At 37.7% G+C, this 27,479-nt stretch overlaps 2 protein-coding genes across 4 annotated transcripts in view; one reads left to right on the top strand and one right to left on the bottom strand.

Annotated features, from left to right (window-relative positions):
* Positions 1-3,997, bottom strand: part of LOC137398949 (calcium load-activated calcium channel-like) — a 61,200-nt gene extending 57,203 nt beyond the window's left edge. The window contains exon 1 of one of the 2 annotated variants that reach the window (XM_068085114.1): positions 3,840-3,997. In XM_068085114.1, coding sequence (XP_067941215.1) covers positions 3,840-3,903 — 64 coding nt within the window. In that variant the 5' untranslated portion in view covers positions 3,904-3,997. The remainder of the gene's footprint in view (positions 1-3,839) is intronic. The other variant, XM_068085113.1, reaches the window with a different exon arrangement.
* Positions 3,998-4,229: 232 nt separating this feature from the next.
* On the top strand, positions 4,230-24,850 carry LOC137398581 (lysosomal thioesterase PPT2-like). 2 transcript variants are annotated; one of them, XM_068084742.1, is made up of 7 exons: positions 4,230-4,284; positions 5,900-6,069; positions 8,379-8,486; positions 11,550-11,752; positions 18,022-18,164; positions 22,002-22,141; positions 24,087-24,850. In XM_068084742.1, exons 2-7 carry the CDS (start codon positions 5,908-5,910, stop codon positions 24,228-24,230), a joined length of 900 nt encoding a protein of 299 aa, XP_067940843.1. In that variant the 5' UTR covers positions 4,230-4,284; positions 5,900-5,907; the 3' UTR covers positions 24,231-24,850. The 2 variants fall into 2 exon arrangements, with proteins under 2 accessions (XP_067940843.1, XP_067940842.1); XM_068084741.1 differs by lacking the exon at positions 4,230-4,284 and adding an exon at positions 4,305-4,421.
* Positions 24,851-27,479: the final 2,629 nt, after the last annotated feature.

Genomic DNA, 27,479 nt, shown 5'->3' with positions numbered 1-27,479 from the left:
GCTCGTTGGTATGGCCTACAATTACCCAGATACTGCATCTCCTTGAGATTTCTAGCAGACCGTGGTGACCAACAGTAAGCACATCCGCTAGAAGGCCACTCTAGTCTTCTTTGACGGAGGCTCCAACGAGAACTTCATCTCCAACAATCCGGCAAAGAGATTCAGCGCCAGATTACATCGAGTTGATTTAGATGTAACTACGCTCGGTAACAACAACAGGTTGGAATTAACAGTCTAGTACATGTTTGACTTACTATCCAATGAAGAAAAGGCTGTGGCTGTCAAGGGGTACGGGCTTGACCAAATAACATCAGAAGTTCAGCAACTGAATTCAGCGACACTTGCTGAGCTTTTCTCTGGTATAGATGTCAATCAGCTTCTCAAAAAACCCGCCAAGTAGATGTCCTTGTCGGCAACGATTATTTTGGGCTCCATCCAAAAAATGAAGTAGCTAAAGCTGGGAAGCATCTCAGTGTTCTCAGGATCCCGTTTGGTCTGTGTCTGCAATGAAGTCATCCGGCTTTGTCAAATATGACTTCTCACTACCTGCTCACTGCTCAAGCATGGGCATCTGCTTCTCTGCATGGGTCGCCTTGCGCCGATCCTCAACACCGGTTATTCAGTAGCGCAATATTCACTTGCCTTACGAGGGCTGAGAAATCCGCCCTGGAAGACTTTGTAACATGTGAAGAGCTTGGTGTGGAGGTGGAGCCCAAATTCGGAGCTTGTCGATGTAGCAAATGTCCCATCAAACGACTTTCAAAAAGGAACAGGAACTTCAAATGATTCATAAAAGCCTAAAGTATGACAAAACCAATCAACAATGGGTCATCTCGTATCCTTGGTTGACCCGGCCACATTACCAGATAATTTTTCATCGGCATTAGCTACTCTTCGGAGCACAGAGAGGACGCTTTCCAAAGACGAAAGGTAGGCCAATATCTATTCGGGCACATTAGAGATATGATCGATCGACAGGCTGCTCGCCACCCAAAAAGAGATGAATCAATGGACAGTGCCTGTCTATTATGTAAGTCATTTGGCAGTTCATAGCCCAAAATCAGAGTCCGCTCCAGTGAGAATCGTATTTAATTTCTCACAGCTCTTCAAAGGGGTGTTGCTGAATTTGTGCCTAGCCTAGTGCCCAGATTCATATCTCAATAATATACTGGGATTCTTGCTCACATGGAGAAAGGAGAGAATAGCTGACGTAGCAGATGTATCAAAGATGTATAATTCCATATTCACTGGCAGGATAGAACAACATACACATTGATTTCTATGACAAGACTTTGAAAAGAGAAAGCCCGATGTTTATGTGATCAACAGAGTAAATATGGGAGATCGCGCAGCATCAGCAATTAGTTCAGAAGCTATTAAGAAGTCAGCGGAGCTTTTCCAACAGGAGTACCTAAGAGTTTCAGAGTTACTGCAAACAGATACATATGTAGATGACGTTATTGATTCTTTTTCCAACAAGATTCTGCACTGAACAAGTTGCACATGACACAGAGGTATCAAAGTGGTATCAAAGTACTGAGGATACCATTATAATACGTAGTGTCCACCGTTTAGCCCTCCTTGTGCCAATGGAAGAGCAGTAAGCTGACTCGCTGAACTCTGAGCGGCGAGTGTGCTCCCGTCACTAGGCTGATCTCCAGACTGTATCCCAAACGGACAATAATAAATCGGTCAAATTCCTGTTGATAACTTTCTCACTGACGCAATATTGATTCGCTGATCCTGTTGCCTGGTCCCTAATTCAGTATCAACTTTACTTTGAATGTATGTAGCAATATCATACGTTTAACATTACTATTATTCACGGTTTGTACTTGACAGACCCTTCTGTAAAATCTCATCCTGGGAATGTATCAGTAAAGCTCCGATTCTATTCATATCAATTAGCAATAACAAATGGTTACTCATAGCAGCCTAATATTAAATTCCTGGTAAACCACTGCGGTTTCTTCTTCAAACAGTTGTTTCTACAAATGCTAGTTAACTGTCAAGCTGAGCTGACAAGTGCTAAAATATTATCATATATTCTTTCCTTTACTCCGTTCATATTCTATATTTTACTAGAGAGAAATTATGTAATCCGAGCGAAGTGTGGGAGTTTTTATAATAAATGCATGTGCACACAACTTACGAAAATTATTCATCAACAATGAAACGAACCCTCGTCAAGAAATTTCATCAACAAATTTAAGCATCGTTATGTATAGTCGTTAAAGTATAATAACGATACAAAACACATTTAAACCTATTTAAATATGTTACCAAGTCTTTGTAAACCGTCGGTATTATCTTAAAACTTACCGATCGGATTATGCACAAATAGACAAATTAATTAGGACGAAAATCGCCACAAAACGCTTGAAAAGCTTGGTTGTATATAAGTTAAGACCGAAAATTGAAACGTCGAGGGACAGATAATAGAACGATGAAGTCTTGCGCACTTCACGAAAAAATAACGTGCACTTTTCACCAGTCTATAGCATTGTCGAATTGCCGAAGGTTTCGGCAATTAACATAGGAGTACAGAAATCGTTTCATTTTTGCCGACTTCAATTTTTTCATTTTCATTTGCTGACACATTTGAATACTTTCGCATTCTAACTGATGTCCAACGCAGTATAAGTAAAGCAAATGACGATGATATTTTTTAACGTTTCTTATGAGATTATTACAATAATTAATTATAAGTTTGGATGACTACAGAACAATGACTACGTAGCACAGATTTTCTAAAAATCTAACGCAGTGTAAGTAAAGGCATGTCGATGATATTTTTTCTAACGGTTCTAATGAGATTATTACAATAATTAATTATAAGTTTGGATGACTACAAAACAATGACTACGTAGTACAGATTTTCTAAAAATCTATATAAATATCACAACTTCGTGATATTGTTAGCTATGCCGTTTTGAAATGTAGACAAAATTGTACATTGGTTTTTTATTATTAGGCCTACTATATAAATAATATTGGTTATTCTAATAATATCAGTGCAGTTTACTTCTAATATTGGCCAATATTGCATTTCTCTTTTTGCAGGAGGAGAGATATAAACATATAATCTTTTCCTTTCATTATTGCTATTTGTTGTATATAATAACACCCACACCCAGTACATTACAGCTACCATTGCAGTTGTCCTATTTGACTGCTAATAATGCATTTCTCAACCATCAGTACCCTTTCTTTTTTCCAATATCACTTTGGTCGTGGGCTGTATGACAGTGGAATTTCTAGTTTTAATACTCCATCAAAGGAACAGCATCACTCATGTAAGAGTTTCAAATTCTTTATTATATGTGCACTTGATAGTATTTTATTATTTTTGAATATCATTTTGCTTTCTAGATTTCTGTCAATTTTTTTTCCTTTTAGACTAATTAAGTTTTTTAGTTAGTATTCGATTAAGTGATTAATTCATTATTATTTTGCCTCCTCACCGGTGGTGCAGTCTACGTGACATAATAATCTAGTACAGCAAGCAACACATTCTAGGTAATAAAAGAGGGCAATAAATTTGTAAAGTTTAACAGTATATTACTTAGCGTAAATTCTCTCTTTATTATTTACACAACTCATATTCAATTAGTCAGTCAATTTAGAATTTCAGGCAATGCTTACTTTTTGTTTCATAACCTTCATTAACCCTATGTTCATTTTCTTAACAAGGTACACTAATTACTTTACAATAAAGATGAAGTCGTTGCCAGACCTCGCTTCTAACCAATCAAGTTATCCATACTGGTACAATACATATATAGACATATGATGCAAGAATCTTGGAAGTAAAAATTATATTACAGTTCAGTTATTACCTTCTCCGAGAAGCGCAGTGCATGTAGAAATTGCAACGATCAAAAGTGTATCAGACAGCACCATTTTCAAAAGTGTGCTGGTGAGAGAGCAAATGGATGAGCGGCAGTGAACGGGAAGCCTCGTATGAGACACGTTTCGCCGACTCGCTTGTTTAGCATAAAACTTGTGGCATCCTCCACAACTCAAATCAAGTCGCAACAGAAAGAACTGGCGAAACTTCGTTGTGGATCCCAGTCCATACGATTGTATGTATGTACGAGCACGAACAGAATGACTCGTCGATTTGATCAGAGCCGCATCGTGCACATATATGGCTCTGAATTTGAGGTGGGTAGTTTGAGACCATAGTCTATGAAATTACAGGTTTTACGCTAATCTTTTCGACCAATCGCAAAACAAATCGTCCAATAATGTGTTTAGTTTTTATGGTCAGTCTTTATATAGGTAGGTATTTATTTGTCTTGGTAACACACTGTGATATAACTAGGGTTCTTGCTATAAAAGAATTGCAACCGTGGCTTTCTAATCTAGTCTCCGCAAGCAACTGTTTTATAGCTATTGTTCGAACTTTATATGGTCATGTAAGTCATCGTATTTTGACAATCATTTTCTGCGCTACTGCGATTTGATCACACGTGCTTACAGATAGTTAATGTATTTACAAACATTTTGTGGCCCAAAATTCAGTAGTCTGTCTGGCGAACGATAATAATTATAAACGTATTTTTGATCAGTTACAGTTAGTGTTGGCTGTAAAATTGAATTGCTACTAGTTTTAATGCACTTATCATTGTGTTTATTTTTTTACTTACGAAATAAAGTTATTCAGGTAAAATTGGAGTGTTTGAAGTATGGTTATTAAGTTGTAATAACTATATTTATTTGTTTTTCTTAGTTCGACGTATTGGCAGTATTTTAAGAGAGAAAGTATGCAAGACAAAATTGTGAAAGGTAATATTGCACAACTAGTGTAACTTATTAGAAGACATGAAGCTGGATGAAGTTGTTAGTAGATGCTGAACATCTAAAAGGTTATGAGAGCTGGGTAATTGATAGCCATGTTATAAGTACTCACATTCATTTAAGTAGAAAACAGTAATTAGTAAAACTTTGTTCCAATGCTGAAAGAGAATCCTGATATTCTAGACCATATTCAACAATCCTGGTGAATTCAACCTTTCAATAGACCATATTTTACAAGTATAAGTTAAGGTACAAGTATATGTAGTCAGTGTTGTTGCAGCATTTTTAAAGTTTGCAAAATGTTTTTCCCATTTTTTTATTTTTTTATTTAAGATCAAGGACCATACAATAACCTCCCATATAAGTCCCATATTTCCATAGTGTATTGTATATTTTTATTTTTAGAACACAAAAGGCTTCTAATTCTAAGACCTTTCTTTGCACACCTGCTGCAAGTGTCATGGTATGGATGCTTGTGTGACCGCTTTAATCAGATTTGCCACCTGGTTGTGATAAGCTATCTTTTGGCAGCCCTCAGCTGGTGCTATATTTTTTGAACCTTGGCCGAAAGACAAGGTTTTCATTCTGTGATTATCTTTAGTAATGCGCTTGGTATTAGCCCTCGCAGGACTGCAGTTTGCAAGCATTATGTAGTTATGGACATGCAACTGCGCTATCGGGCCATCTTTCGTTTGCGTAAGAAAAAGATATTTTCACCAAGATTTATGGTAAACCAAGATTTATTTTGGTTGAGTGACATTTGAGTGTCATTTGAGTGACAGGTTGAGTGACATTTGCAAATACAAAAAAGTCAGGGAAGGAGTTAACAACTTTAGACCTAATCGTCAGCTGATGAATATTAGTCTCGCATTTATCAACCATCATAGTTATCAACAGCTTTAAAAGCTGTTGATAACTATGGATAGTCTTGGGGGTAATAGTTGAAATTCTACAAATAATCAGGGGTGATAGTATAATTCTATGGATAACATGGGGTAGTTGTTGATATTCGGAGGCGATAGTTGATACAGTATTCCATAGTCTGGAGAAATGGAAAACTGACTAAACATACCATATTCTGCTTTATTATTTGTAGACTAGAACATGAAACTACTGTCAGGACTTGTCTTCTCTTTGCTGCTCTCTAGAATTGCCTCTATTCCAAATTACAAAGGCAATTCTAATAAACTACGTCCCGTCATATTCATGCATGGCATCTTCAACAAGCCAGGTGAATCAAACTTTTCAAGAGACTACATTTCACAGGTGTGTTGTTATACATAATTCGTATTGTATACGACTTCGCCCTTGATTACCCGTGAGATAATGTCCATAGTCTATGTATAAGGGGAGTTAGACAACGCTATCTACCTGCAGTCTAGTTTACTCAGCAGCGTTTGAATCATCTGCTGCATATTAAATAAACACCTCCTTTTCAGTTTTATATTTTAAACCATTGTATGTTTTCGTAGTATATGGACATACGTGTATATAGGCTTTTGACCGCATGACTAATTGCTTGACAATTACTTAATTGTTACTTTATATACTTGTTACTCGATATAGCGATCATGTAACACACTGTTGTTCTATATAGCGATCATGTAACACACTGATGTTCTATATAGCAATCATGTAACACACTGATGCCCTATATAGCAATCATGTAACACACTGATGCTCTATATAGCATTCATGTGACACACTGATGCTCTATATAGCAATCATGTGACACACTGATGCTCTATATAGCAATCATGGGACACACTGATGCTCTACCCTAGGACATTTATGTATTCGTCTCATCTAACTTTCGCGATTTCGCGGAGTCATCCTCTCGCGAAAATTTCATGTGCGAAACTTAACTATGATAACGAACGAGCGAAAACGCTAAATTAAATAGCTTTGTTCGTTGATAGTCCAAGAAACAAATGGCAGCAAGCTATCAAATTGCATTATCGATCTCGCCCATACCATTCTACCTGCGGTTTACAATTACAGCCTAGTCCCAAATTTAATTTTTTTCTTTTTGGTGAACTGAACCTGAGCAATCTAATTACGTTTGTTCCCAGGCCCGTATTCCCTGGGGTGGCTGGCCGGCTGAGCCGCCCCAACTTCTTAGGAACTTTCCGCGGCTAAGTACAGTCAAACTCGGATAACTCGCCCTCGGATAAAATGTAACATTTCATCTCAAACACAAGGTTAACTCGAACGGATTTGTTTGGTCCGTTCCCACGCAATGATAACTCAGAGTAACCCTTCAGATAACTCGACCTCAACATCATTTATTCGAAAAGTTTTTTGCCCAACGGCTATTGAGACGGTTTTTATCGCTGTAGAATATCACTTTATTTGAAGCCATAGAGACAAACATCAACTTTTAGTAGTTCTTAGGCGTCATTATTATCATCATCAGTGGCAAAATATTCTTGTTAATGACCTTTATAAAGGTTTGCAAAATATCAAGTTTTACCAAATATCCGTTTGGCCATGCCCCATCGAAAGCGTGGAAACCTCCATATGAACTTAAAATAAAATCTGTAAAATTGATCTTTGTTAAAACGCTCAAAAGAAAAGGATGTCTTTTTCTGAGCATTTTAACTGCGGTCAAGTTTTGCCTATTTTAATCTAAAAACGTCTCGTCAGTCACATCACCTAAAACAAAACAAATCTCAAAAAATAGAAAAATGTTGATACTTTCCGATAAGATCTTTTAAAACTTCACATGAGAGGCCCGGCTGAGGCCCTACATAAGAGAAACCTGTTGGGGGCTTACACCGCCCCCCTCAACACCCCCAGGTGTTCATAACTAGTCGACTAACATTAGCCGCCCCAACTTGCAACCAGTGAATACAGGCCTGTTCGTTTTACTGCATTTATTTTCACATCACTATATTTTCGCACTCATCAGAGCTGTGAAATTGAGTTGCAGCGAAATTTTACTCTGTATGCTACTCACGAAACTAAATACTAGCGAAATATAAGTGTCCTAGGGTATATAGCAATCATGTAACACACTGATGCTCTATATAGCAATCATGTAACACACTGATGCTCTATATAGCAATCATGTATCACACTGATGCTATATATAGCAATCATGTAACACACTGATGCTCTATATAGCAATCATGTAACGAACTGATGCTCTATATAGCAATCATGTAACACACTGATGCTCTATATAGCAATCATGTAACACACTGATGCTCTATATAGCAATCATGTAACACACTGATGCTATATATAGCAATCATGTATCGCATTGATGCTCTATATAGCAATCATGTAACACACTGATGCTCTCTATAGCAATCATGTAACACACTGATGCTCTATATAGCAATCATGTAACACACTGATGCTCTATATAGCAATCATGTAACACACTGATGCTATATATAGCAATCATGTAACATAGTACTGAGCATTGTTAGTCCAAATGCTTAGGGTACGTCAGGCCTGTAGATAAGCTTGGTTTACCTGCCGGGCCTAACGTGTAATGAAACCCTGGTGTTTGTCCTATTGTGGTGAAAATTGTGGGAAAAAAATCATGTAAAAAGGTCGCATTTCAGGCTGTTCCAGGAATCCTGTTCTATCATATTGACTTATGGAATGGGATAGTGGAAAGTGCCCGCAATATCGACACACAGCTCTCCACTATTTTACCGACCATGCAAGCAGTGAGTACTATCAATGGTCCCTGTATCAGCCATGATTATTATCATTCCATTTCTATTGCACAGACTTTAGATATCACACCTGTATCAGCGTAGCAAATAGATGTTCACACTAGTTCCATTCCCTAGACTTATCTACGCACATAAATGAACACAAAATATGACGGAAGATGCAGATGAATATATAAACAAATGTGATACTCAACCACCTGACACCACGAGTCAGTCAAACTGTTCGAGAATGAAGCTGGTGTGACAATTGCACGAGTGCTGGCACACAGCTTGTCGTCAATATAATCCTCACCACAGCTGGTCAAGCTCCACAATTACCTTGATTGGCACTAAATAGTCATACCTCAGCAAGCCTGCCTTCATGGCTGGTTGTTCGGGAGAAGTCAGTAATTATAGTATTGGTGACAGCAGGTAAAATCCTCAGTAGTCCTGTTGAGCCGTGTTGATGTGAAACTACCTGTGAACATTTGTTGTTAGGCAGAGTCTTCTATGTAGAATCGTACGGTTGAAACCGTAAGGCTGATTCACACTATATCGCCGTATGTAGGAGTTGTCCTCTCGGCGTTCATCGTTGACTATGTGCATCGTAAAATGATAGCATCGATGGCGCAACGCGGATAGGTCTGCCGCTATCAAACACTCCCAATATTTTGTTGAACATCGACGACAGCCTGTACAATGTGCACCATGTCAGCAATGGTAATTCGCTATCACGGATAGTGTGATTGGTTTATTTTCATTTATAATAGTTGTCGCGAGACTAGTATTTGATTCGAGCAAGCCATAACGAGTGGTGATATAGTGTGAACCAGGTTTTACTACGCTAACGTTTGCGTGTGCTGACTCATGTGCTGACACAATAACAAAGAGGTTCCTTCGAGAAAAATTAAAAACGCTACAAGAAAAATGAGAATGCTACGACGCGGAGTATTCGCTGATGCAAAGGCAAATGGTTTGGGATAGTGTGTACATCGATGATCAACGGAAGTGGGTCATCAACACCATACAGCAATATGGTATGAACCAACCTTTAGTTGTTTGAGCTCTGATGAAGTATATCTGGGTATTTTTGCCAGTTATATCGTTACATTGTTATATAGGAACTTATAATGACGTGAAATTTGGTGATTCTACACGAGACTGTCTAGTAACACTGTGCTAACAGACTGTCTAGTAACACGGTGCTAACAGACTGTCTAGTAACACTGTGCTAACAGACTGTTTAGTAACACGGTGTTAACAGACTGTCTAGTAACACGGCGCTAACAGACTGTCTAGTAACACGGTGCTAACAGACTGTCTAGTAACACTGTGCTAACAGACTGTCTAGTAACACGGTGCTAACAGACTGTCTAGTAACACGGTGCTAACAGACTGTCTAGTAACATGGTGCTAACAGACTGTCTAGTAACACTGTGCTAACAGACTGTCTAGTAACACGGTGCTAACAGACTGTCTAGTAACACGGTGCTAACAGACTGTCTAGTAACACGGTGCTAACAGACTGTCTAGTAACACGGTGCTAACAGACTGTCTAGTAACACGGTGCTAACAGACTGTCTAGTAACACGGTGCTAACAGACTGTCTAGTAACATGGTGCTAACAGACTGTCTAGTAACACGGTGCTAACAGACTGCCTAGTAACACGGTGCTAACAGACTGTCTAGTAACACGGTGCTAACAGAACCAATAAGTTTCTTAAACATCACTATTGTGCAAAGTAAATTATCAAAGCTCTACGTTGGGCTCTGCCTAGTTTAGTGCCATAAGTTTACAAAAGCAATTCGTGTGGTGGCAGTATTAGCAGTACCTGTCAGGCATTTGATGGCATTAGAGAGCTGGCAGTTATGTAACTCTTTTGAGCATTTAAAGTTAATATTTAAGGGCATTGAGCGTGATTCATTCGTGATTTATTCATGCAAGACAGTTACCATAGCTGAATTAACCAGTGTTTATTTGCCTGTACCTGTATCCTTTCCACTTGTTTATCTCTGTCATGTGATTTGCTACAATATCTGTAAGTACGTGACTAGTATGTTATTACAGTTAACAGGGAAGTGGGTTGGCAGATGGGTTGGTCCTTCGCATTCCTCTTATATCTCTATAAATATTTATTGAGCAGTTGAGCCTAAACTTACATGCGAGACTTTTATTTTTCCAATCTTAACATAGTCGCTACATATACCCTACACTTTCCTACATATACCCAACATATTCCCTATATATAGTCTAGAGGGCGGTATGGCTGATAACATGTATGGCGGAATATTGAAAATATATCTATTGTGGCATGGGGCACGCCAGTAAGCATTCGCTGTTCCTGTATTAATACGTGAACATGGAGTTATCATCTACACGTTTTCTTCAGCGACTTGGGACCTGCATTATAGGGATAATTCTACTGATGACAAATCAGTCGATGCCATAAAACATCTTTAGTGTACATTAAATGCAACTGCTGTCATGCAAGCATTTGGTTATCCTATCCTAAAACATTAATTTATCTATGAATATCTCGGCTAATGGTACTGTCGACAAACTCAGCTCTCTTATCATACACCCCAATCGCAGCGAGTGCATAGAGAATCCGAAAGCATCCTGTCTGGTTGTAAGCCACTTTCGATGCAGGGTATTGTGATGACACGCCTGCTTCAAGTTTGAGAATAGAGTTCACTCAGAGGTCAACCTTTCCAACTGTTTCATGGCACTGAGGCCGATGACATGACATATTGATGTTGGAAATATGAATTTCCTCTTACAGGCCCATAGGGGATTGCCAGAAAAGTTGTTCCTTGCTGTAGTATGTCCTAGAATTGCTAGTGGGGCCTTTTAGATGCAAATAACCTGCCCTCATAATAGGTACTGTGTTATGTTATAGCATACAGCTAGTATATAGCTAGCATACAGCTGGTATATAGCTAGTATACAGCCAGTATATAGCTAGTATACAGCTGGTATATAGCTGATATACAGCTGGTATACAGCCAGTATACAGCTCCCTTACGCCTAACACACAGTTTGTAAATATAATGACAAATGCCTGTTCATTATAGATAATGGACAACCATACAGATACAGGAGTTACCCTACTTTGTTACTCGCAGGGAGGAGTTATCTGCAGAGCTGCCGTGGAGATGCTGGCTCATCACAATGTCCACACCTTGATAACTCTCAGCTCTCCTCTGAGTGGACAGTATGGGGTGACGAGTGACGTAGAACCCTTTGTTCCTAGCAAGGATCGGGCGTTCTTGTGGAGGTCCGTAATTGACTGGGCATGTTAAAGTCCCATTTCTTCAGCTAACTCTTTTCATTATAAACTGAATAATTGTTTGATTTTACCTTCATTCACCCGAGTAGCCATTTTTTATTTTTGGTCGATTGGAAGTGCCGTCGGTATTTCGGTTGTCGGTATCTCTCAAGAACAAAAATTATTCAATCAATTTGAAACTTCTGAATTATACTGAAAACTTATTACGCTCAAAGCGACCAAAATTTCACACTTTTACATGAAATGGAAGTTAAAATAAACAAGGTAGGTCTACGCATCAGAGTTTACTCGGACTGATCAGCTGGGAATCAGCCTTATGGCCTTGTGCCTTCAAAGGGTTAAAATAAAACAAGTTATTGTGAATTGTGTTATCTACTATATAAACAGCAATCGTTGTGTGTGTGTGTCCACCTTATAGAGCGGTCTTTCCTTTTTTCGTCGTATGGATTTCGGTTGTACGAAGCGAACTGAATTAATATGATATGAGTAGTAAACAATTTATAGAGCGGTCTTTTTTAGAGCTTTCTTGTTTCCATTCGGTCATACGAAGCCAACTGAATTAATATGAGTAGTAAATACCGTACTTTCGGACTATTAGCCGCTACTTTTTATGATGGTTTGAGCCAAGCGGCTTATATAAGGGTGCGGTGATTCTGTGGTTTTTCTTTCACCGCTAGGGCTCATTAACCGAAATCTCTTTACAGTGCCCAACGGCACTGTTCCGTTTTAAGCAACAAAGTTGCTGCCATGTTAAAACACACCGTCCTGAGTTATGCGGCCTATACAAAGGTGCCTATACAGCTATACAAATGTACTACTCATTAAATAAAGTAAATTAATGAGTAGTAATTTACATGTAATTAATATTTACTGCCAATGTGTACTGAGAAGGTCACGTGAACGTTTGTTTTTTGCGGCCACTGGAAAAAACGCTGTTCTCACCTACTAAATTTCTACATCAAAAAGGTAAGAAGTACTTCTTATTCAATGTTGTATTGTCTATGAATTGCCACACCTCCACTACATAACCCTTTCACTTGTGTCCATGTATAAATTTAGCTATCGGCCTACTGCCAGCCATTTTGCCGATATTGCTTCATATGTATACAATATTATTTCAATTTCAAACTCCATTTAGAACATTTGTTTTGGTTATAAATTTCATTTTGCCAACATGTTAACAAACACTGCTGTGCAAAAAATTCATTGTATCTATCCTTTGTGCATTGATAAAGCGATGTGAAGCTACGAAGCTAAAACGATCTTCTACCAATGTTCCTTATTCTTACAAAACCATTACTTCCATCGCCATCAGCCTCAATGCTGCTATTGCTATTTTAATTATCTGCGTAATCACAGAAATCTGAATCAGCTATAATGTCATCAACATAGGTAGTTACCTAGCCTGTCTTGACAAACTGTTGTTTTTTGCGGAGTTGTCCCCCGTCGATCGGGCGAGCAACAACAGCTTGTCACAAGACGTACTGCACCTGATGCATCAGCTGCACTTATAGAGAGTTGTTCTCTTCCGTCTACGCGGCTTGGTTGCGATGTTATGTTGGTCCCTCCATTGGTAATCACAACGGATTTTGCACAAAAATTAATGTAGAAAAATTAAGATAAGAACGTTTTATTAGCGACCCGTCTCTGCAGTAAACTTTAGTAGAATTTGAGAACTTAGGCAACAACAGCGACTAAACATGTCGTTATTTGTGCGTTCAGTCAGTTTTATTTCTATTTTTGTATCAGTCAAGTTTTATTTGTTCTTATTGATTTTATTTTCAATTTATTTTATTCTTAAGTTCTACTAAAGTTTATAGAGACTGGTCTTTAGTTAAACGTTGTAATCTTATTTTTTCTACATAAATTTTTGTGTGAAATCCGTTGATTACCAATGGAGCGACCGACATAACATCGCAGCCAAGCCGCGTAGACAGAAGAGAACAGCTCCCTATAAGTGCAGCTGATGCATCAGGTGCAGTACGTCTTGTGACAAGCTGTTGTTACTCGCCCGCTCGACGGGGGACAACTCCGCAAAAACAAGTTTGTCAAGACAATCTAGTAGTTACCGTACTTTTCGGACTATTAGCCGCTACTTTTTTCTGATGATTTGAGCCATGCGGCTTATATATGGGTGCGGGTAATCTGTGGCTTTTTCTTTCACCGCTAGGGCACATTAACCAGTCTCCGGTTAGTGCGCCTCTAGCGGTGAAAGAAAATACGAAACAATGCCTGACGGTACTGTTCCGTTTGGCACTAAATTAAAAGCGTCGGTTAGTACGAAACAGTGTCATTAGGCACTGTTCCATTTTAAACAGCAAAGTTGCTGCCGTGTTAAAAAGCACCGTTCTGAGTTCTGCGGCCTATACAAAGGTGCGACCTATGTATTGTTTTATTATCATTTTTGGAAAATAAAGCAGATGAGGCTTATAAAAGGGTGTGGTTTATAGTCCGAAAAGCACGGTATTTGTTTTCTAACTCGGACGCATTTTGTGTACACTTACACAAAAAATGTTCATTCTTAAGTTGGAAATTCCCAAACAAAGATTAAAATATTAAACTTTAGGCGAATTTTATAGAGAAATCTTAGGACAACACTGTCATTACCATAAAAGTCTTAAAGATCGTTGGTTATGTTATCAGCGAATAATAAAATTCAGTTACTAGCAATTGCTGGTAAAGTGGCAAAAATGTGTCTACGCGGTTTACCATAGAAAACGCATAAATGAGTCTACTTCAGTGAAAGGGTTTAAAATGTTGGATTTGCCACTGTTTGTGATAGTAAACATGTTCATTTCCTTCCGCAACCGAGTTATTTTTACTTTTTTTCAGCTACAAGTGCTACAAAACTACAGCTACTACAGAACTTGCACGGGTACTGCTATTGCGTTTTACCTACTAAATTTCTACTTCAAAAAAGTAAGTACTTCTCATTCAAAGTTGTAGTGTATTGTCTATGAATTGCCATACCTCAACTACTTAAAAACGTTGGATTTGCCACTGTTCGTGGTAGTGGAACATGTTCATTTCCTTCAGCAGCTGAGTTACTAATTTTTTTCCAGCTACGAGTAGGCCTACTGTAACTTACTACTACAGAACTTGCACGAGTACTCCGAGGGTTGGGATAGGCGATGGTGAAAAGAAAAAGAGCAGCTCGTATCGACTTACTGTCACCCTGCTTTAGCCATGACCAGCTGTACGTCACCTGCTACAAAGTAGGCACAAGCCGAAAACTGTTTGTTCATACACCCGACAAAAAACAAAAAATTTTGTCTATTCGCAAGTGTTGCGTTGAACTAACATAGTTTTATTGTTATGTCAGGCTATGTTCTCCGTGTTTTGCTTTACCTACATATTATCCACATGCAGCATTTTCTAATATTTTTCAGTATATATATATTTCATGCATTTGTTTTCCTTATTGTATCTCATAAAAAGGCTACCGTGTTGGTGTTATGTTTTATCATTGTGAGGTGCTAATGCCGTATCTGCCTTGACATCATACTGTCTGTGCTTTTATACATATAAATTTTATCGACACAACCTCATTACTGTTTGTATATAGTATATACCATGTCAAAACACAGGCTATAGATGAAGAACTGGTGAGCCATGATTAGTGTTTAGAAGTCACCATTCAATTAATGCTAGTGATAGAAAAATAGTTTGTATAATTTTTTAAAAGATGCAAAGTTTTTCATTACTGCCAGTTTGAAGATTTTCAGTTTGCTTAGCAATGTCAATTTCATTATCAGTTCTCTGTACACAAATAGGGCAACTCCAATTTGAGTGGTTTGAGACTGATGCATTGTAGACTAGCTGTAAACCGTATTGCAGATTTCCATTGTTCTCAACATTATTGACATGTACAGTGGTGTGCATAAACTTGGAATCACCAGTTAAATCTTCAAATATGTATGTTTATATGCTGTTGTCTAAGAAATTCTTTGGAGTTAAGTGCCTCAACCCCATCAATATACATGTATATATCATTTGAAAGGGAGAATTCTGAAGAACAAGATGATGCCAAATACTCGAAAATATTCTCAGATTTTTATCGCTGGGGGTGGATCTACCGAAAGGCAGACTTATTGCAGGCTATGAATGTTGTTAGTGAAAATTGATAAAATTGGATACAAAAAAACTCTTTTATACAAATTGGTGGCCCTGAGAAGGGCCGTTGGGTTATTGTTGGTCTTCAGAAGGACTGGTAAGGTGTCTTGAGCTGAGCATTAGTATTTTATTGGCCAGCCCTTGTTCTTGATCACCATCTGGCACCGTCGAGGCATGCTGTTTACCAACTTCCTGAGCTCTTCAGGAGTGATGATGTGATTCCAAGCATGAATAATCTTCTCTATGAGCTCCCGTTTTGTCTTTGGTTTTTCTTTGCTGACTACCACACCAATACGCTGCAAAAGATTTTCAATGGGATTCAGGTCAGGGCTTTGTGCTGGCCAGTCTATTACCCTCACATTACTTCTGGTCATCCACTCCTTGACTCTCTTGGCACGGCGGCAGGGTGCATTGTCATCCTGGTAGTACCAGGGTTCGTCGTTGCTGGTGAACAGGCTCCGAGCACTTGGAAGCATGACATCTTCCATGGTCTTGATGTATTTGTCTCCATTTATCATGCCTTCACAAATGGAGAGTCTTCCCACACTAAAAGCTGTCATGCAACCCCATACCATGACTCCAGTAGGGTGCTTGATGGTTGGTAGCGTACAAGCCGGGCTGTACTCCTCTCCAGGTCGTCTCCTCACATAACAATTTCCAGAGTGGTTTTGGATGGTAAATGTTGACTCATCACTGAACAAGACCCTTTGCCATTGGGCTGTTGTCCAGAACCGTTTATCTTTAGCCCACTCTAGACGACGCTTTCGCTGTTTCTCAGAAACTAAGGGCTTGCGCCTTGCCGCCTTTCGAACCATTTGCAAGCAGTCTTCTTCGCACTGTACTGGGGTGAATCTCAATATCTCTGTTGTCCTTGATCTCCTTACAAAGTTGAGTACTGTTCAGATGTCTGTCAGCGAGGGACCTTCGTACCAGGTACCGATCTTCATGGATAGTCATCTTCTTGGGTCGTCCAGCAGAGTAGGTGGGTTTAAGACTGCCATTGGAGGTCCAAGTCTTGATTGCTGTGTAGACTGCCTTCTGAGAACAACCACATCTTCTGCTGATCAGATTGATATATAATATCTGGCATGGCACCATAATTGGCGGGAAAATAGAAAGCAAATGGAATATCCATTCGATATAGAGTGAACAAAACAATGTGATTCCAAGTTTATGCACACCACTGTATATATGTGTATGCATACTCTGATCAGGGCAACAATTTCAGTAGACTGCATATTTGGAGTTGTTTTACAGTATGAAAGGCTCAATAAACCTTATGCTGCACGTGAATCTGTTCCTGTAGGTGGGTAATGCAGCTAGTCTATATATTTCTCAAAGTATGTATGTCCCTCCAGCTATAGATATTATTAGAGTAGCCGAGCTGGACAATGCTGATGCAAGGTCATGGAGTACCTTCATTAAAAGCCTAGCAGTATGAACTAGCTTAGTGGAATTTTCCATTGGCAATGTGCCAGGCTAATTGCTTGAAAGTTGCAGTTGTTTGACAAAGTTTTAAAACCTTTACAGTTGTTTTTATTTTCTCCTAATTTATTTCAACTACAGGACACACTTCTCTCATTTTTTATTGTAATCGTAGCAAACAGAACTATGTTTAGCCATTACTTGCTAATGATTTTACCTTTACATTTTTATCCCAATTTCCTCCTAATTTATTTCAACAAAACACTTCTTTCATGGTATGAAATTTAAAAGTTACAGTTGTTTGAAAACCTTTACAATTGTTTTTTTTTCTCAATTCATTTGAACTGCACAAAAAATACTTTTCTCATGGTATGAAGTTTAAAAGTTAGGATGGTGAATGTTGCATATATTAATTAAAAACAAATTTTCTATCCAAAAACTTTTTTATTGCCTGGGCAACGTCGGGCATTCAGTATTACATGTATAGTTCTATATCCACTGCTTTAAGTGGTATAAAATACATCATTTAGTTGAACTATGAAGTGACATTTACATGACCTTCATGAGCCAGACACGTGTGTTAGCTTCTAGTACAACAGAATGCCTGGTTGTTAATATCATCGTATAATTCTTCTATCATTCAGGTATGATAATTCATTAGGGTAGACAACTTTAGCTTTTGTGTGGGTGGACAACTCTTTCTTTTGCGCTGTTTGTAGATTTTGGTACTCATGGGAAGGGCAAGCGATCTCCATCGGCAACTACTGGAATGATCCACATCACCAGACTAAATTCGCTGACCCTGAACTGAACGTACCATTAGCCCGACTCAACAACCAGTTCGCGCACAATTTTACCGCAGGTAATGCATTTCTTGGGATTATGTGATATTTTTGTTTCTTGATATGAGCATTTGGATTATTGTTCAAGTTTACTCGGTTAACCAGGGAGATTTGCTGTGAGGTGATACAACATAACAGGTGTGATGTTGTATGAAATCAAATGAGATGTGGTAGATGTGGTGTTGTCTAAAGTTCAAGTCGTGTAGAAACGACATAGTCTAGCAGGGTGTCTAGACATAGTCTAGCAGGGGAGATTTGTGAAAGCAGCAGATAAGAAGTTGTGTGAATGACCTGGTATAGCAAATAAACAAACTGGTAAAAAGACAGTAACTTATTTGGTGCGCTTTTGATGTGTCAAGTTCATATATCATGCGCCGCAATAAGAATAAACCACGCAAGGTAGCGTGGACCTTTGTTTTGTAAGCTACCCTACAGGATGAATTTATTCGCGGAGTTAAGTTTCGCGCAAATTGCCTTTTTCATGCATATTGGCGAACTAATTTATTTGCAGGTGAACACAATCACTCTCTATTAAGTATTAACTCTATTGCGGCTAGCAATAGAGTTAACCCTTCGCATGCGCACACCGCGTGTTTAGGTTTCTATTTAGCTTACAACTACGAGTCGATCATGCTAAGCTATAAATTTCTTGCTGCGTTCAGAGATTTTCACGAATATTCATCGATTTGCAGGCCTTTGATGAACCAACAACTTGTGGTAAGTAATGAGTTTTTCTCAAAACCATTTACTAAATTAATAATTGAATTTTACGTTGATTAAACGCAAGATTTATTTTTCCCATCACTATCGCTTCATTATTTGTTTTTGTGTGAGAGAGAGAGTCCAATAATCTGCACGACCTATTTGCAATAAAGCTTATAAACGCAGGCTGCGCAACGGTTGTTCATCTACCCCGTGAAATAAGTAGAGTAAGCAGCTTTTTCATCATACACGGAGGCACAATGACTGCAAGAGTGGTAGATGTCATTCCTACAAGATCACCAATCATTCAGGGAGGTCTTGAAATTGAGGTAGAAGTGACCGCAGCTGTTAACGAGGAGAATATATCTGTTTTAAAAAAGGAACAAAAACGCCTTTACGAGCACAAATTTTTGGTCAACCGGCAGAATTTTGCAATAGTAAGCCACGAGGAGAGTTCTGATGGTAACTCTCTTACCAGTCATGTAGTAGCGAGAGAATTGCCTTAACATCTACCCAAGACAGTGACAGCGATATAGAGCTGCTATTACCAAAATAACTAGTCAGAGAGCACCATTACACACTAGTATTCACTTATCAAGAGTACCAGTTTAATTTTATTGCTCTAGACAACCGCCATATTGACTAATTCATATTTACTCCATTCATTGTTTGTAAAATTTTATTTGTATTTGAAATATTTTATTTGTACACTCAAGTTTGTAATAAATTATAATATATCTATACATGAAATAAAATATATAATTTAATCATGTTTGCCGCAGCGATATCAAGGAGTTGTTGTCATCGAAGGGATCTAGGTTGACTGGTTGCTTCTCTGCTAATATTCCTGCCTTGATTAATATTACTAATTGTCTCTAGTTTTTGGAATAGGTTATGTTTCATTCTCAATCTGCAGTAAACACAAAAAAATATTAAGAAGTGTTAAGGAAGTACAAAAACATTAGCTGAAGTATTTAATGAAAGCGATCAGTTTTTAAACAAGATAGTGAACTAACGCAGTTAATTATGGAAAAACGTATCTGCTCTGCAAATCAAATACATACCATAATGTCCAGATCAGAATCATTATCGTCATCAACTTCGGTATTAGAGATTGATGGAGTTGATTTCAATGTCAAAAGACTGTAGGAGAGATTTTTGTGATGATGCCATTCTGCATATTTTGTGACAACCTTGAATAATTTTGTAACTTTTTTGGAACTGGTTTTGGAACTCGGCTATGTTTAGTATTTCTGCCTAGCAGCTAGTTTTTAATTTGAAGCAGTAGTTATTCTCCCTTGTGTTTAAAAATAGAACTAATTATTTGCGGAATTTAATTCGCGGAATTGACTGTTCGAGAAATCGTGAATTTTTATATCTATCGAATATTTTCATCCTGTAGGGTATATGGTTTGTGTTGAAATACCAGAATTGCAATCCCAATAACAATGATGACAATAGCTATGCTGGTGCTGTTCTTGGTCTGTGCTGGTGCTATGCTGGTGATGTGCTGGTGCTATGCTGTGCTGGTGCTATGCTGGTGCGATGCTGTGCTGGTGCTATGCTGGTGATGGGCTGGTGATGTGTGGAAAACAAGCTAAAGTGAGACAAGTAAAAATGCAATAACGAGTTTGAGCTGAGAGTGAAACTGTGACTACACTTTATAGTAAAAGAATTTGCTGTGCTACGCGGCATTGCCCGAGTATTAAAAATCAGCTTATAAACAGGTAATGAGAGTTGCCTACCACTTGTTATAACCCTGACACATTGCCAATGGATAATTTGGGTAAGCTTACTATTAAGAGCTATGGATTCTCATAACGTTTCGCCATGACTTTGCGTAGTGACAGAAAGCGTACTGTATTTGCTCCCATTGGCGTCCAAGGAATCTATCAAGCTTGTGTGGCTAAATTAGTAGGGTGTCGGACTGGCGAGTATATCTATATACATATATATATATATATGTATATAGATATGTATACATGTATATATACATATCTATATATATATCTATATATATATATCTATATATATATATCTATCATATATATATATATATATGTATATATGATATATAGATATATATATGTATATGTATGTATATATACGTATATATATATCTATATATATACGTGAACATATCCATATTTATATATATAGATATGTTCACGTGATGCACATGGCCTTAAGTTGTGTCAGGAAGCAGTTTAAATTCAGTTAAGACTTTGAAACCTGCGCCAATGATAATTCGGGGAGTTGCTTTCCCACCTGATCCTACGCCTGAGTAAACTTGACTTTGCTGTTTCACTTTGTTTTTCCATACTTCCGCTTTACGTACATATAGGACTAAGTAATTTCAATCGTTTTGTGTGGTGTACACTTTCAGTGTAATTTCAAAGTTTGAACCCTAGTTCTTGAGATACCCAAATACCAAGGGCACTTCTAATCTACCTTCTAGGGCAGTTCTAGTCTACCTTCTAGAGCACTTCTAGTCTACCTTCTACGACACTTCTAGTCTACCTTCTAGGGCACTTCTAGTCTACCTTCTAGAGCACTTCTAGTCTACCTTCTAGAGCACTTCTAGTCTACCTTCTAGGGTACTTCTAGTCTACCTTCTAAGGTACTTCTAGTCTACTTTCTAAGGCACTTCTATTCTACCTTCTAGGGCACTTTTAGTCTACCTTCTAGGGTACTTCTAGTCTACCTTCTAGGGCACTTTTAGTCTACCTTCTAAGGTACTTCTAGTCTACCTTCTAGGGCACTTCTATTCTACCTTCTAGGGTACTTCTAGTCTACCTTCTAAGGTACTTCTAGTCTACTTTCTAAGGCACTTCTATTCTACCTTCTAGGGCACTTTTAGTCTACCTTCTAGGGTACTTCTAGTCTACCTTCTAGGGCACTTCTAGTCGATTGAAAGATATAAAATGTCTTCGAACAGAACATTAGTTTCTAACGAGACTCAGATTGAAACTCTTAGTAACAAAGGATGCGTTATTATAAGTGCTTTTACTGAGTAGATGGATGTTGTTAGCACAGTCTCGGATAAGGGGACTAGTTGTATGTACTGGATGAGACTTGAGAATGTTATACATGAGCTTACAGTACTTGATATACTAAACCCCTCATACCGATCCTGTCGTGTGGTTAACCAATAGAGTATAAGAGGAACTTTGTGAGGCTGGAGAGACTCGTGATGATTGGCGGACCAAATGACACAATCATCACTCCTTGGCAAAGTGCTCATTTTGGCTTCTATGACAAAAATGAGACGGCTCTTCCCTTTGAGAAGCAACCGGTAGGCGAAATATTATTTCTTCAAGAGCATAAAATTTTTCATAGAGTATTTCTTATTTTGTAGGAATATCGTTGATGGGGAAGAACTTAGGCTAGATGAACTTAGGTTAGGTATGCTTAAAATATACCTTGAATATTTCATTTCGCTTCCGACAAACTATTTTATGGAAATGCATCACATTTTAAAAGTGAATAAAATGCGACGCTAAAATCTTTAAATCTGAAGCCACATGATGTATTGTCACCGTGGATACGTGGTCACATGATGTATTGTAACCGTGATTATGTGGTCACATGATGTACAGTAATACTTCAACTTACGAGTGCTCCAACGTACGAGAAACTTGAGATACGAGCCAGCTTTTAAGCAAGTTTTAGCACTAACATACGAGCCATATTTGAGATACGAGCACGTGAGTCAGTTGCCAAGTATGCCGGAGGTGTTTTATGACAACAGCATCAATCTGTATTTTTCAACTGCGCAGGTTATACTTTTGTACCGTGTTTTTGTGCACGCTTTTCAGTGCAGAATTATGTGAATTAAAAGTACTGTGCGTAGACCGAAAGTTTGACAGTAAAATGAAAAATAATGCAAAGAAAAAGCAAATGATATTAATTGATATTAAACGGAAAATTATTGAAAAATATGCGAAATGTGTATGCATGATTGAGCTAGCTCAACAATAGGACAGAAATACATCCACAATTATCAAACAGAAGGATTATATTCAGGGCATTTAGCTCGCAAAAGTACTAACCGTAGTTTCTAAACGGCGCGGCGATCTTCACCACCGTTGATGGAGAGACCGCTCAGGCATTGGATATAAGATAAACAATTGGCCGGTGACAGCGTAACTGAAACGAAGCTATTTGAAAAGGCCGTTGCTATCTATCAAAACTATAAAAATTGACATTCGGACAAGTTGGATAGTGGTCGCGCATTAAACCTTTGTGACGACACCTGTGTTCGTCCTAATCGCGACATGTTGAAAGGGCGACAAAGGCAAACGTCCTTAGATAGGTTCATCTTAAAACGGCCGGCTAGTCGTGAAAGCGAAACAAAGGAAAAATTAGCTAACTAGCGAGAAACTTCAAGCTATGAACGCCGAAGAAATTTTAATTACGTTAAGTTAAAAATGAAAGTTTGCTTTTAGATTTGCTTCTAAGTTTGTCTTTTAAGTCATTGATAAAATCCAAATTTATCAGTCAAATGTTGTAATGAAGGATAACTTATATATCTCTCTCTGGCAAATGCTAGCGTTAGCTGCTATTGTATGTATTTAATTTTACATTTTAATTTAACACATTTCCTTGCATTATTTTTTATTTGTTGCTTTTTGAAAGAAAATTCTAAGTTAGGACAATAACCAACATGTTCTTTCTGTTACAATATCTTGTTTTGAGTGTTTTATTTGCATTTTACAGAGTATGGAAACCAATAAATATATATTTAATTGTTCTATATATAAATAAATTGCACCAACATGCGAGTAAATTGACATACGAGCTCAGTCTCCGAACGCATTAAGCTCGTAGGTTGAAGTATGACTGTACTCTTACCGTGGTTACATGGTCACATGATGTATTCTCACCATAGTTATGTGGTCACATGATGTACTCTCACCGTGATTACATGGTTACATGATGTATTCTCACTGTGGTTATGTGATCACATGATGTATTCTCACTGTGGTTACGAGGTTACATAAATAACCCCTTATAAGTATTAGGAAAGCCTGTAAATATTTTATTCATGTGACAGGCGTCTTAGTGCTATGATATGTTGTCGGCACCCCATTAGGCAGTGTTGCGCTCGTATCTTTATTATAAGGAAACAGTTTGCAGTCTTCACAAGAAGTCTCCTTTTGCAAGTATCTCAATGGATTACTAAGATATTCATCTGAATGATGCATAAACCTCGTATTTATGCTAGCCCTATATTGCAGTGGTACCTGAATGATGCCTTTGGGCTGCGAACACTAAATGAAGCTAATAAGGTGATGAGACACACATATGGCGGTCTTGAGCACATCTACTGGTATCGTACTCCTGCTGTCTTTGACTGTTGTGTTATCCCCTACATCAAGTAGTCTATTTATATCATCACCTTTACTTTACTCTTGAGGTCACATGACTGCTCTATTTGGTTTCCTTTACCTTTGGGGTCACATGACTGCTCCATTTGGTTTACTTAACCTTTGGGGTCACATGACTGCTCCATTTGGTTTACTTAACCTTTGGGGTCACATGACTGCTCCATTTGGCTACAAAATTATAACTATATGTTGAAACTATATGTTGAAACTATCTGTTAGTTTTTACTACCTGTTCAGGAACTGCTTTACCACATCATCTTTTATGATGCGAGAATTAAATTTTGAAATTTCATATCTTTTATAGCTTCTTAAATATTTAAAAGTTGAACCTGATTGCGGTTATGGGACGTTCTCAGGCCCCCATCATATGCACAAATTACCATCGCTTGTCCATGTTCATCGCTCCAAATAGTAGAACCTGATTCTAGTCATGTACAAGCTTTACATTCTTCCCGGTTGCGTCCTCTTGGCATTGTTTATGTTCCTAGTATTTGTGCTGATTCTGTTACTAAGTGACTGTTTTTATTCTCTTTACCCGCTTTATATATATATATAAATGTTTTGTTACCTCTCGAGAAGCTTTATAAGAAATAAAAGTTTATTGATTTATTTGACCTTGACATGTCTTTAATTTGTAAACAAGCTGATTATTACCAAGTCTCTATACAGCGGTATTGTAGCAACATCTGGGTACACCAGTGCAGTACATATGTCGAGGCATCTGGGTACACCAGTGCAGTACATATGTTGAGGCATCTGGGTACACCAGTGCAGTACATATGTCGAGGCATTTGGGTACACCAGTGCAGTACATAGGTCTGTATATGAAGCAACAGGAAAACAAGACCCATGCGGATGCACAAGTTCTACGCCGTTGCTTGCTAAGGTCGTTTTCACAGCACAAAGATGGTGCATCGCATGGTTGTTTTGTTTTCAAACAGAGACACTGAATCACGACAGAATGACAGCAACTTAGCTGTTGCCATGATGATATTGCAGCGCCGTAAGGGGGTATGTTGCTACAATATCGCAGTATGAAAACTTAGTAAATGTAAACCAGGGTTTTTGAAGATGTTACAGCTGATGTATAATTAGGGACACTTTCCGTCATCGAAGGTCTAATAACTCCAACTAGACAATCTGCAGGTGATTTTGATGCACAGAGAAATATAATTACTGTAAAACCTCTATTTGACCGCCATGGCACTCTATTTTTTAACTCTTTCCCTTTCAACTCTAGTTGAAGGGGAAGAAGCGTCACCTTTATTAAAGGTGACGCTGTATTAAAGGTGATGCTTTATTCAAGGTGACGTTCAAATAAAAATAAAGGTTTTTTCAAATAGTTCATCAGAAGTTTGGAAAGATCAATTTATCCCTTTTTACGGGCGTAGCGATAGCTGCCTATGTTTTACACTCTCCTTCGGGCGGAGTGACATTAACCCTTTTGGATGCAAATCTGCTAACATACAACTTACCTCCCACTTTTCGTAGATCTATTAATAAGCTGAGTGGCTGAACACAGAAATATCTCTACCAGTTGGTATCTATTACTTGCAATCAACCTACGATGATCTTATAGTCTGCGTCGCAATTTGTTGGAGCTTTCAATTATTTAATTCATTCAAAACTGTACATATTTAACTATATTTAACAATGTTGTATCAAATCTCATTACACTCATTAATATTTTTGCTACAGTTTGCAGCCAAAACTGGCTTTTTATGTGCAATAGAGGAGGAGTTATGAGCGTCAATCCATTTTATGATCAGATTACCGCAATCATGCTACCAAATAATATGCTACAAATCTGCAAGTTTATAAGTTATATAATAATAATCAAATGCTAAAAATATATGTTCACGAACAAGTGACAAACAAACCATATTTACCATACTGCTGTACATGCAGAAACAAAATTAACATTTTTAAAACAATATTTGCATCATCTGCTCGGCCAGTTGCGTTATGATTGTTGCTTATGTTTGAAACCATTTCATTCTCTTCTGGATGCTTAATACTTTCTACAGTGTCTTCTGACTTTTCAACTCTTCTGCGCTGATGAACTGGTCGATATTATTATTAGGGTTCAAACCTTTTTTTAACAGAGTAAAACTTTTACGCATTGCTATTTAGAATACACTGGGTGCAAACAAAAAAGACCATGTAATCTTGCACATGTGTGCTAAGCAGCTCTACCCTCAATATAGTAGTACAGATTCCATTGTAATTACTAAAGCATTTTCTCATATACATCGACGTATGAAGACTGCATTAAACTGGGAACTACTATCAGCCTGATATAGTTATTGACTATTTCTATGGTGCTGCTTTCAAAGTTTTAATGAAAAGCCTTAAAGCTTTGGAGTTAGAAAATGGACTTTGATACAAACAGAAAGAATTAATTGTTATTGATGTAACGGAGTCATTATTAGTCTGATTTAATGGACTCTTTTCTACTGACCACTTGCTATTATGCTCCAGTATGAAACAGATTTCATTTCTAAATTTTAATAGCTGTAGCTGGACAAACCAAAACACATACTTTAATGTGTTTATGTGTTTAATACTTTATTGTCTTTAACTGTTTATATATATATATATATATATAGATTTATCATTGCTAGTTTTGTGAAAAGTAATAAAGAAAAAGCACGGATTGTGCAGAGTGAATAATAATATAATATAATAGTAATAATATAATGTATAAAAGGAGAGTGTTGTTTGTTAATCACTAATTGACCTGATTAACTGAATAATGTATGCATTATAATATATTGAATATATTATATATATCCATTATATATATAAAATATATTTAATCGAATATATTGCATTCAGGTCGGTGGATATATGTATATATATATATATCCACCACTTGTGGCACTTGTTTATAATATATTCAATTGAACATATATGTATATTGAATATATATAATATACTCAATATACTACATACGTTATATATTACATTATATATATCTATATCACACCCTGCATCCAGTTAGCAATTAAAATCAAGCAAGAAAAAAATCTGTACCATAAAAAAGTTGATCTCGCAGCTTCCCATGTACAAGGCAACAAGCTAACCCATGAAACTAGACGCAGCTTCCCATGTACAAGGCAACAAGCTAACCCATTAAACTAGACGCAGCTTCCCATGTACAAGGCAACAAGCTAACCCATTAAACTAGACGAGATGCAATGGACTCAATGGACTCGGATAATGACGATAATGTCATTATCC

This window comes from Watersipora subatra, chromosome 6 (genome assembly GCF_963576615.1).
Source record: "Watersipora subatra chromosome 6, tzWatSuba1.1, whole genome shotgun sequence".
NCBI lineage: Eukaryota > Metazoa > Bryozoa > Gymnolaemata > Cheilostomatida > Watersiporidae > Watersipora > Watersipora subatra.
The sequence above is the reverse complement of the archived record's forward strand: the minus strand, read 5'-3'. Positions and strand labels throughout refer to the sequence as shown.

Excerpts from the sequence above, each read along its gene's own strand:
- LOC137398581 (XM_068084742.1), top strand. The coding sequence starts at position 5,908 with ATGAAACTACTGTCAGGACTTGTCTTCTCTTTGCTGCTCTCTAGAATT. Across the intron at positions 18,165-22,001 it reads CGCGCACAATTTTACCGCAG|AGTATAAGAGGAACTTTGTG; the intron begins GTAATGCATTTC and ends GTTAACCAATAG. Across the intron at positions 22,142-24,086 it reads TTCCCTTTGAGAAGCAACCG|TGGTACCTGAATGATGCCTT; the intron begins GTAGGCGAAATA and ends CCTATATTGCAG.